Source organism: Grammomys surdaster, unplaced genomic scaffold, assembly GCF_004785775.1.
Source record: "Grammomys surdaster isolate TR1022 unplaced genomic scaffold, NIH_TR_1.0 203, whole genome shotgun sequence".
NCBI lineage: Eukaryota > Metazoa > Chordata > Mammalia > Rodentia > Muridae > Grammomys > Grammomys surdaster.
The window spans coordinates 8076944-8089589 of NW_021604648.1; the positions used below are offsets into that span (position 1 = coordinate 8076944).

General features: G+C 42.9%; 1 protein-coding gene across 1 annotated transcript; it reads right to left on the reverse strand.

The window, feature by feature from the left end:
• Window positions 1-509: 509 nt before the first annotated feature.
• Fam181b (family with sequence similarity 181 member B) lies at window positions 510-2310 on the reverse strand. The gene has a single exon (XM_028770743.1). It carries the CDS (start codon window positions 2224-2226, stop codon window positions 964-966), a length of 1263 nt encoding a protein of 420 aa, XP_028626576.1. The 5' UTR covers window positions 2227-2310; the 3' UTR covers window positions 510-963.
• Window positions 2311-12646: the final 10336 nt, after the last annotated feature.

Genomic DNA, 12646 nt, shown 5'->3' on the forward strand with positions numbered 1-12646 from the left:
AAGTGGCTGGTAAAGGGGAAAGGGAGGGAGACAGAAATGGGACTCTAGACTTGCCTTTTTTTTCCCCTCCTAACTCAGTCATTTGGAAGAGGGCAGAGAGCAGCGCTGAGAGGCTAGTAAGGTACACAGAGGTAACACACAGCAGAAAGAGATGGGAATGGCAGAGATTGGTAGGGGAGGGGAATCTTAAGAAGGAAAGAAGGAAAGAAGAGAGTCACACTCAGAACTGGGAATAAAGCTCAATGGTAGAGCACTTTTTCTATGTGTTTAAAGCCTTGGGCTTAATAGCCGACATCGTGTAAAAAAAAAAAAACCTAATGGCACGGTCAGCTTCCCGGATCCACCGCGCCAAAAACAAAAAAACTAAGAAAGGCAAAGGGGGAAAGATGGGAGGCCTGGGACATGACCTTGCCAGCACCCAACCCCCATTCGCAGCGTCCACCTAGCAAAGCTGAGAAATCTGTGAAAACACTAAGAAAACACTCAACTCAATGACCACATACCTCTGGTTCACTTCTTTCAATATAGGCTTTAATTCATAATGTTGTCAGGGGAGGACACCAGGGAGCTGTTTGGGGGGAGGGGATAACGGCATTAAACACACTGACCTTGGCTGAACTGAGATGAGACAGATGGCTACAAAAACTCTGTCTTACTCTTGATCCCTTCCCTCATCCCACCCAAATCCTGTCTCGAGCTTTATAAACTGGTCTGGTCCAAGTAAGAATCTATGAGTCACCTAGACAGAAAGAAAAGAAAAGAACATCTGAGGCTGTGATTAAAACAATCCCCAACTCCTCTTCATCTGTTTTCCTGGAGATCCTTTATTAAATGGATTGAGGGAGTTTTTAAAATCCCATTTCGTCTTTACTTGCGTTCTCCCATCGTTCTCTCCACTCAGAAGAGACCTACAGTGGCACGCAGCCCACAGTAGTCATAAGGAAAGGAAAGAGTTCCTCGCAGTCAGTCTGGATGTGCTCCCTCCTCCCCAGAAGCCCCTTCCCAGACCCCGTCTGGTCTCCAGAGGCTGGGGTAAACCGCGCGGCTGTAGCCCGCGCTGTAATCATAGGACATCTGATGGGGTGGCGGTAGTGCACAATCTGGGAAGAAGGGGGTGAAAGAGGCCAAGGCTGGTGCGTCCTCCCCACCTGGAGAGTCCAAGGCTGTGGGGTACAGGAGGCGCACAGGCTCGTTCAAGGTCACGCCGCTGCGAATGCCAGCCAGAGGAGGCTTCTTGGTCTGAGGACAGCTCGGGGTGTTCCAGGGCTCGGGGTATAGTAGGTTCCCCACCATCGCTGGCTGCTCAAAGGGGCCAGACTCCATCTCCAGGGGTCCCCGTAGGACCGTGGCTCCGGAGGGGAAAGGGTCGAGAGCGTCCGCGGCCAGCAAGACACTCGAATCGTTGGCACTGCCGAAGTCCGGCGCCAGCAACTCAAAGAACTCAACGGCCTCCGCCCCTTTCTCCAGGTCACCCAGGCTCACGCCCTGGCCCGAGGGGCCGCCGCCGCTGCTGCCGCAGCCCACCCGGGATGGCTCGGTGAAGAAGGACGGGGGCAGGTTTCGGGCACGCAGCGGGACCTTTCTGGTGCCGGGGACCACTGAACTCGCCCCGGTGCCCGCCCGGTCTCCTGTAGCGCTTGCTACCCCGAGGCCCGGGACCGACACGGCAACCCCATCGCCTGCCGTCTCTGCGCCCCCGGGGACGTGGCGCAGAGAGTCAAAAAGGGCAGCCAGGCTCCGGCTCTGCAGGCTGGCGGCAGCTGCAGCCTGGGTCGCCTCCCTCCGCGGGGCGGCCTTACAGTGCGCCGGGGTAGCCATAGTCGGGGCTCCCGGGGCTCCTGGTGGCCGTTTGGCTGGAGCATCTGCGGCGCTCGGGGACGGCGGTCTCGGAGGTGCGGTGCCCATGAGGCCACTGCAGCGCTTGATCTGCTTCTGCAAGTACTTGCGGTGGTTCACTTTCCGCTTGGACTTGCCTGGCTTGTCCAGAGCCAGCTTGATGTTGCTGGACGCCGAGTCTATGAAGCTGAGCAGGTCGCGGGTGGCCTCGCGCACGTCCCCGCCCTCGGACCCCGACAGCAGCGCTCCCGCGGACGCCACGCTCTCATCATCTTCGAAACAGCAGCCCTTGTCCAGACTTCCGAAGGCGCTCACCAGCCCGTCCGCGGAGCCTCCGAAACCGAAGGGTATGAAGGGGTGCGAGCTGAGCAGCGCAGCCTGCACCGCCATCGCTGCGGCTCCCCGGCCGTCCGCAGCGCGGCCCGTGCGCACCCGGCCCGCTCCCGCCCAGGCGCGGCGCTGTCTGCTCGCTCTGACTCAGGCTCTCGGCTCAGCCTCCCGGGGGAGCTCATTAGATCTTGTAAGCCAGAGGCGGAGGGAGGGAGCGCAGGGCGACCGCCCCGGTAGCGGAGGGGAGGGGCTTACACAGCCTTGCTTTGGTGGTGGGTATAAAGGGGGCGGGAAACTCGGGCTTTTCTTGTTTTCTGAGCTTTCTCAGACCTTAACTCTTTCCTTTCCCTGTGCCCCCGGGCATTTGTTTTGACTGGCCTCAATCGCCAAGGGTAAAGAGAAAGCCTGTGTTCCAACCCCAGCTTAGGCTCCTGTAAAACCACACCCTGACCCTGGACACAGTCCCTAAGTTAGTTCACAAATCTGAGTTTCATTTCCAGTTCTGGAAGGTCCACCAGCTTCCAGCTCCTGGATGCTCACCCTGTACCAGTCATCACCCGTACTTTATGTCATTTAATCCTGTCCAGTCTCATGAACTACAGGTTTTGTTATCATTCAACAAAAGAAACTGGACTTCTGAGAAGTTCAGACAATTGGCCATAGCCACATCTAGCCCAGTCAGACAAGAACGCCATTCCCAAACTGATGAATCTGTATTTTCTTGGTCCTGTCTTTCTTAATACAGGAGAAAAATTATGTTTCTTCAAACTCTATTTCTGATCCTAAGATTCTGATCGGTTTCCCTGGGACCCTCAAGTCTAATGTTCTTTCTTCTACTGTTTGATTGGTAGAAGTTTCTGCTAGCTTAAAGTTAAGTCGAAGCCAGCCCTCGGCCCAAAGGTCAAATGAGAAAGAAGTCAGTCTCCCTGAGCCAGTTCTTGAGGGAAGAGAGCCCCAAGTGTATAGACAGCTATGGCCGCTTAGGTTTTCCTCAGTCCTACTTCTGAAGGAAGTAGATTGTACTGCTGTATTTGAATGATCACCTTCAAGTTCCCTAGGGCACTTTTAACCAGCCATTACTCCTCTTAGGACGGAGAAAATGAACAATATGGCCCATCAAGAAAGGTCACTGAGAAAAGACTTGGTCCTGGTTCAATTTAAGCCTTACCAGTAAACAGCCTGGAACTGAAAGCCTTACTCTGTTGGGTACATGGCTTTGGATAAACCAACCTACCATGCTTTGCTTTGGTTAGCTTTTTCATGTTACACAACAGGTGAGGCTGCCCACCTCACTGGGCACATAGAGCATTTACTATAAAAGAAGAGGCCAGTGAAGATGGCTGCACTCCTTGATACTTCTTCTCCATCACGGTATTCATGAGGATTAACTGATGCCACAATAAGAAAGCCCTGCGCACACAACAGAGTTCTCTTATGTATCGTGCGGGTCACTGAAGAGGTACAGACCGTGTCTTCTAAAAGTCTTCTCTTCAAGCCCCATTTCCCTGCAGCTGTAACAGAACCATGTTGGAGCATGCATCCCTACCGAAGAAGACAAGTTTTACTTAAGTGATGGGAATAGGTACTTACTCAAACCCATAAAGCTGAATCAAACTTTGTTTTCACTCAAGTTGGCTCAATTGTCATGTATCTTTCATTCAGATTCAAAGATGTCCAGTATCATTTAGTCACCCAAAGTCCAATAGAGATGCCAAGAGTTTAATTAGAAATGGCCAGAGACCAACTACACAAGATTTCTCGGCTTGAAATTCTAACATAATCATATTTAGAATAAATGAGCTATAAAGATTCATCTATAAAAATCCCTTTTCGTTTCTAGATAGTTGGGCTTCTACACATCAAAGCTAATTTACCGATCAGTAAATGTAGCTAGTTAGATGAGGCCAGTTCTAATTCTGGCTGTACCTATTGCTTTGGTAGTTGGAAGTGTCCTTGGGCAAGTCAGCTCGTTTTCTGTATTATTTCCATTCCTACTCTGAGAAATGAGAATAGTCACAACTATTCTCATGGATTTTGAGAGGGTTATCTATATATGACACAGTAGGCAAATGTTAGTGCCAAGACTTATTTTTCTCCCAGTACAGCAAAGGCTATCTCACCCACCCCCTTGTCTGGTATAAAATAGTGACCCAATGAACTCCTTGTTCTTGACTTGTGCTCATTTTATTACAACATAGCAAACTATAATAGCAGCATCATTTGTCCTTTGTCCCCAACCAAGCGCTCATTTGCAAGTGCAAGAAAGCAGCTGTGCTTGTGGGTTAGATGACCTTTAAAAGAACAGTGGACTATAAGTGGAGAAAGTGCTGAAATTATAGCCAGAGAAAACTAGAGTCTAATTTTGCCTTTATTATCTGACAGTACAAAACTTCTCCTGTGGGCTCTGATCTTTAAAATAGAAAGAGGAACTGTTGGGTGAAAAAGCAACAAGATAATAGAAGTAAAAGTTGTTTGACAGCTGTATGTAGAGAAAAGAACAATAGTTCTAACTTTTCATGATTCACAAAAGTGACCCATATACGCATATATATGCCCATCCAGACATTTGTTCATTAGACAGAACAATGTCTCACCCTCGGATGTATATATACTGATGGTGCAGAGATAAAAAGCTATGGATTCCACTTTGGCTAATCGAAAGGCAGACATTGCTCACACGTCACTGTAATATGTGACCTCAGTAAATTAAAGGCACCAGAGTAGATGGCCATTAAGCTGCACATCTGCTATAGATGAGTGAGGGTGGAATGGGGGTGTGGGGCTGTCTCTGTCACTGTTCCCTGCCACTGGATCCATGTCCCCTCTACTTGGATTGCTTAGATGGCCTTCAGTGGGAGGTGTGTCTAGTCCTGTTGGGACAAGGTGCCATAGGGTGGGATGGTACTCAAGAAGAGAGGCTCCCCTTCTCTGAGTGGAAGGGGTGTGAGCAACGGGAGGAGGGATTTGTAAGGGTGGGGCTTGGAAGAAAGGAGGGAGGGGGCTGTGATCTGGATGTAAACTGAATAAAAAAACAATAAAAATTTTAAAAAAAGACAAAAAAGAAGTCTGCCCAGAGAAAACAAGCCATTTACAAAGATAGTATTGCAGCAAAAATTTAAATGATATGTCTAACTGTTTCAAGCAAATTTGTACTATCTCTCTGTGAGAACAGCCCAAACAAAGGCATGAGAAAATGAAAGCAGTGATGTTTGTGGAAATAAGTAATAACTCTCCTTGGAATTGTTTTGCTTCTGAAACCAAAGGAAATTCTTAGGAGTTCACTTACCCAGCTACATTACTTGCACCTAGTCTGACTCATGGCCTCACTTGCTTTCTCCCTTCATCTGCCCTCTTTTTGGAAGAATCATATCTGGGATGAAATTGGTTTTAGTTGAGCCAGTGGCTCACTCCTGCCAGGCCCTTCAGCCCCTCCTCCTACCCCTGAGTGAGAACATTCACTTGAGTGGCTTTGACATCAATACATTTCACTTCCTATAGAGCAAAGGGACACAACTCCCGCCTGCACCAGGGGCTCTGCAGATCTCCAAACTAGAGCTCTTTCCTCCTGGTGATGCCTAATGCTGAGCAAGTGGGATTAGTCTCCTTGGGAACCAAGCCCCCTAGGGGCTCAAGAGCTGAACTCACCCCAAACCGTTTGGGAGAATTGAGATTTCATATTGTTCTTTTACACAAGGATTTCAGGACATTATTCGAACAAAAGCCCACCTGAGAGCTGCCTCCTTTTTGTGGGTAAATATAGCAGCAGGATCAAAAGCTGACTTACTTATTTTGTTTTCCTTCTTTTTAACTTTAATCATATTCCCTGCAGGACAATTTTAGTCCTCAGAGATGTCAGGAATGCACATTCATAATGAAAGAAATAATTATGCATCTTTTTTTTTCTCTTCCCAAACCAATTTCCTGTCACTAAATAGTTGGGAAATCTCAGATAAAGCAACTTAATTTCTCACACAATTTATAAGGTATCATTATCATCATAATACAATGTAACCTTACAAATATTATACACACACGAATTGTAAAATACTTTTCTATCATTATGTAGTAGGTCACACTGAAATTTAGCAGCTAAAAACAATAGGCATGTTATCATAGCTTGAAATGTTACAGATCAATAGTTTGACTAGGAGAAATATCTGGTCTTTGAGACACTGAAAACAGCTGGCCTAAAGGATCCAAATTGGCATCATTCGTAGGATGGCTCCTGTACCAACCCATGCTAATGTCTCAGGCACTCTGATCTAAAAGGACTTCTAAGAAGAAAATATAAGAGAGACCAGAGAAGATGCTCAGAGATGCTCTTGGGCATCTGCCAGGTCTCTAGTTCTGAAATCCTCAGGATATCACTCTCACAATTTTTTATTGGTTAAGCAAGTAATTAAGGCCAGCACTAATTTAAGGGATATTAACAACCACCCTACAGGTAAAGAAATAACAAAGAATTTGTATATCTCTCAGGTCTTTTTCATTGTTAGCAGCCACCATCCCCAGTTTGTTTGCTTGTTAAAGAAACTGACTTGCTGCCTTGTTACTGAGGACATCTGTCTTTATGATGTCCTTAGCATGTGCCTTTGGTCTCTGTGCTTACACAGAAAGTAAATGTTGAGATTTGATGAGACTGTGGTCCTTTCTTCTTTCCCCAAGTATGCCATATTACATATAATAGTTTTAGAATAATAATATCCGTGTTCTTACTTACAAGTACTACACACTGGCTTCTCTCTCTTATTTTTTTGTCTTGCTTTTACTCTCAAAATATCTTCCAAAATTTGTTTTCTCTTTTAACTCTGCCTTTTATGGCTATGCCACCAATTAAAGGCATACATTCATTTGATTGTTTTGCTTTTAAAAAAATCAAATTCTTAAATTTTATTGGGAATATAACATATAGTGTGTTTTGGTAAAATCCACCCTTCATTTCCTCTCTTCACCTCCTCCCTTACACACCCCCACTTTTCCTTTCCAACTTCTCGTGCTCGCGGTTTTGCTTTATTTTAAAGACCCATTAGTGCTGCCTGTATGTGTAGGGCTGTAGGACTATGAGAAAATGGGTAGCCTTTAGTTAAACCATTAACAACACAGAAGAAAGAGAGGATATTAAAAGCTATAAAAGAAAATGACCAAGTCAGTTTTAAAGTCAGGCCCAACAGATCAACATTTGGTTATTTGATAGAAATGTTTAAAGCCTGAAGAGCTCTGAAAAGACGGACGCAAGTTCTAAAAGAGGAAACTTGTCAAGCCGCACCATCACACCCAGAAAAGCTATGTATAAAATTTAAGGAGAAATAAAATTTAAATTCCAAATGCAGATGGATGTCATTTTCAGTTGTGTGACTCTCGACCTTGGAGACTGTAAGGCCATTTGGAAAGCAGAAGGAGGATGCCTTTGCTGACAGACAGCACTGACTGTCAGGAATGTCAGGAAGGCCCCACTGTACCCAGCACACCTATCAAAACAACAAATAGTAGAAGCTGTATGAACAGTCCCAAACAAGACAAACAGAAGAACCACTCAGACAGACAAACCACAGAATCCTATAAAGTTATACATTTTGGTTTTAGAACAGAAAGGTTGTTTTTTTTTAATAACATATCATTGTTCATAGAAGAATATCCCTCCATTCTGGTATGTCCATCAAAAGCAACTGAAGGAAACTTATTCTTTCTAACTGAATACCTGGGAACAAATTCTTCACCAAGATAACCCCTGCCCTCCCCACTTGTCATGCTTGGAAAATGGACGTATAATGAAATGCTGAGTTAGAAATGTTTCTATAATTGCTGGGTCTATGATTTGTCTGGTGACTTTAGAAAGCCAGATTGATGAGGAGAGGAATGGGGGGTTTAAATGACATAATGTAAACAAGTTCTTCATTGGTTCAGCCTCTCATTAAAACCACCATGAACTCATGTTGTATTTCTCTGTTCTATATTCCTTAATGTTATAGTTTTCACATTTATGTGGGTGTCCTATGCCCACCAACTTTCTTTCTCAGAAGGCTTTATAGTCTTATTGAAAAAGGGAGCCTCTTCACTGAAAACCACATGTTTAGCCAACCATAAACTTACCTGCATACCACTCAATGACTGCAGAAAATAAGACTTTCATGATGTATCTCGATTAATAATAATTACTTCTTGAAACTGGGTGAGTAACAGCAGTTACTGAGAAGGATGGAATCTCTGGCCAACACTTAGTTACATTTTATTCTGCTCACTGTTTGTAAGATTGCGTATTAAGTGCTCTGTGTAACACTCATAATGACTGCTTTCATCTACATCCCCTGCACACTAACAGAATCAAACATGTTCTGTCATTAGCAACCTATAACACAAGACTTAAAACATCCAGCTTAGTATAAATAAGAATGCCTTGGTTTTGTGTGACTAGGACAACATACCTGAGAGAAATCAAAGAGAAAATGCTTTGTTGGGGATCTTATTATTTTAAAGTTTATTATTCTGTGGTTGCTTAGCCCCATTACTATTGGTCTTTGGTGAAGACAGTATTATAACTGTGAACACCTGGTAAAGCACACATGTTCACTTCAGATGGCCAAAAAGCAGGATCAGGCTGGGAGACAGAGACAAAGAGAGAATAAATCACTTCTATCAAAAGGCCTCTCTGTCCAAATCAATTAAGGTGAAAATCTATAAAATACACACGTCCTCATTATTCTGTGATTTTAAAAATTTTTATCTACCTAATATTTTAGACAAATATTAATAACATGGAGAAAAGAATGAGAATGAGAAAGAGAGGAGAAAAGGTGGAAGAGAAAGTGGAAAAGATGTTAAGAAGGGGTAAGTTTTGTATAACATTAGTTTAGTTAGTTACGTATGGAGACTCCTTTTTTAAAAAATCAGTATAACTACCACAGTCTCACTGCATGGCATCGATCTGAAGAGAATGAAATCTGTATTCCTAGTTACTCAATAGAATCAATGCTAAGTACCTATTGACAAATGAAAGGATATATGCATATATCCAGAGAGAATAACATAATCAAAAAAAGAACCTGGAGAACACTGTGCTTAGTGAAATAAGCCAGGCATAAAATATACTGTATAATCTCACTTCCCATTTCATTTCATTTGGTTTGGTTTTACAGAGTTGAGGGTTGAAGCTTGGAGCTTGGCATAAATTAGGCAAGCACTTACCACTGATTCCTGTCACAAACTTGCAGCTTTGTCTGTTACAAGCTTTCGATGATAAGCATGAACCACCACGGCCAGCTTGATATCACTTGCGTGTAATCTTACAAGAAAAAAAGAAAAGCCAAACTCAGATACATAGAGTAGAATGGCTGTTATTAGAGAGCTCAACAGGCTATGTCGTGGTGCAGGATGTTCAGCAAATGGTACCAAGCTGTGGCCCTGGGAGTACATGCCTACAATTCTAGCACTTGTGACTGAGACAAAGAGAATCTCAAGTTTAAAGCTAGCCTGTCCTACAAATGCTTTCTAGGCCAGCTGAGTATACAAATTAAGATCCGGTCCTTAAAAACTATAAATAAACTAACACAGTGTCAGGCAAGAAAAATAATTCATAACATGTATTTTATACCATGATGACTATAGTAAGTAATAAAACATTATATATTTCTAAATGAGTAAATTTCAAATCTTCCCCCCATAAAAATTAAGCATGATATACTAGTTAGCTTGGTTTAGTCATTCCATAGTGCCTATCTACACCAAAACACAGAATTAGTACCTTAAAATATGTAATTATTAATAAATAAAATTGAAATATAAATAAAAATTGAAAGTAAAATAATTTAAACTATAGAAAATTTTGAATGAACTTTAGATTGCTATGTGTGTGTGCATTTGTGTATATGTATGTGTGTGTGCGTTTGTGTATATGTATGTGTGTGTGTATATATATGTTTATGTCTATGTGTATGTATGTTTATTTGTACTTATCTGTATATATCTGTAGTTGTATATGTTTCTAAAAAAACTTAGAGGAAAAAATTCCCTACATGATCAGAGATGGAGACCAGATAACTAAAAATAGAGTCTGCAACTGAGAAATAGCTCTTCACCACTCGTACTTCCAAGCCAGTTCTACTGATTGTCACAAAACCCTAACTCATGTGAGGCTCGAGCTGTTTGGCAAATACTTATCACCTCAAATGCTAATACAATTGAATTCTCAATTTTCTAGCTTAAAACTTTTTAGAACATACCAATTGGTTATCCAATACCTCCTGGAGGCCATCCCAGTCATGCCCAGTTCCCACCAAGGAGGTAGGGAGTCAGTGAGAGAGAAGTGAGTCAGGTCGGGGAGTCTTGCATCCTGACTGTCTGGCAGCCAGAGTGCTTCTTTATTTATACAGAACTCAGTAGGCATGGATAGACTCATGTTGTTTCAAAACAAAGATTATATTATTTTTGGTCCCAGGCACATGTTTTAATTTCCTCTTGGCCATAAGTTTTGTTATCATTGATTAACTGTCACAGAACAAAGTTACCTTTTACAATCATTTTCCACCATCAACCCCATAACCTATCTTTTAAGAATCTTGCAATTTCTAGGGCAGGAGACAAAAAAGAAAATCTCCAAGCCAACCTGAGCAGATTGCCGTGTCCCAAGCAATGTGTTATCCACTTTTAATGGACAGAGTGTCAATTATTATTAGGCCCAAGAAAAATCTTCAGGAAAAAACTGCTGTAGTTATTATTCAATTTCTGCCATGATACAATGTTTATATTTTACATATTTGTAGAATTTATTTATATGTCTAATCTTAGTATCATTCTGTCCCCTGGTCATATGACATCACAGTGGCCCTGTATAAGCTAACTATTCTAAGAAAGGGAGGTCTTAATATTCATTCTTTTATCAGTTATCCATACCATTCTTTTTTCCATCAGTATAAGCCCCTGTGTACAGCAGAGATAACTCCACACCATCCAACTTTGTCACAACCTCCAGGGCACAAGGAAGACCTTCAAATAAGGCCAGTTATGGATTATCTCCCTAAAAGTGGGAGGGTTAGTATCCTCAGGACTTCCCTAGGGAAGCTTAGAAGTAGCACTCCTGGGAGAAGACATAGATGACTCATAAGAAATGTCCCATCAACCCCACATCCCCAAGTTGTACAAATATTATATTAAAAGCCCCCCAAACATGCAGCACAAAGAGATCACGACCAAACGTGAAGAACGGCCCAGTGGTGATTGCATTGTGCCGCTCACTGTGGATCGTCGTGAGCAGCTGTGCTGGTGTTATGGCTTCCACCGTTCCCACAATACAACAACGGTCAGTCCTGAAAACATCACACAGCTAACACTGCAAACACTGCACAGACTGAGCAGGTTCTATTCAAATATTAATATATATGCATTGATTTAAAAGGCTATGAATTTGAAAGACAGTAATGAGGGGATAGATGAGTGCAGTTGGAGGGAAAAAGGCAAAGGAGAAAGTAATGTGATGATACTATAACCCTTAAAAGTAAAAGAAACACTTTTTTATTTTTTTATTGGATATTTTATTTACATTTCAGATATTATCCCCTTACCTCACCCCCCCCAGGAACCCATTATCCCATCGCCCCTCCTCCTGCTTCTCTGCGGATGTGCCCCTACCAACCCCCTCACTCCCACCTCCCCACCCTCAAATTCTCCCACACACGGCGTCCAGCCTTCATGGACCAAGGATCTCCTCTCCCACCTATGCCTGAGAAACACTTTTTTTTTTTAAGTTTTTTTACTCACAGAGTTCAACACTGTTCTGACACTAGTGCGGATACAAGAGTGCCAGTAGTCACGTCCCCATTCTCAGACCACAAAAACAAAATTGAAAATAGAGAAGAGTTTCAGGGAACTCAAAGAAGTAACTAGACAACCAAGGACAGAAGCCTTTAAACAGATCTGGAGGCTGAGAAAAGACTGCATAGGGTGGGGTGGACAAAGCATTCCAGGTGAGGACAAAGACCATCAGAACACACTACGCAGAGGAAGACACAACTATGTTGGAAGGACAAGCAGATGCTTGTGCGGAAAATGGCTGCATGGGTAGGAGTGGCAGGAGAGGAGGTCACAGCTGATTTGTGTAGCTTGAATGTCATATACAAACCCAAGGCCCTTCTATATAAATAGTAGGGAGACAATGGGGGATTTTATGAACAGAGAATGGCTACTGAGTTATTTAGACATTATTTTGTGTAGTAGAATGGAATATGATTTATTACTTGAAAGTTCAATAACATAATCTCAAATACATTATGATTTATTATTTGAAAATGCAATAACATTAATTAATCTCAAATACATTAAATGGGACAAGTACAGTACATAAGACCAGAATAGCAGCTGCCTACAGAATTTTATCACAGGGATCACAAAATAAATTTTATGTCAGAAGAAGAGTTTTGTGTCCTCATCGGGTGTGCAGATGTGTACTGTGATTACTAAGCTACTTTATAAAAAGAATTCTTTTAGCTCA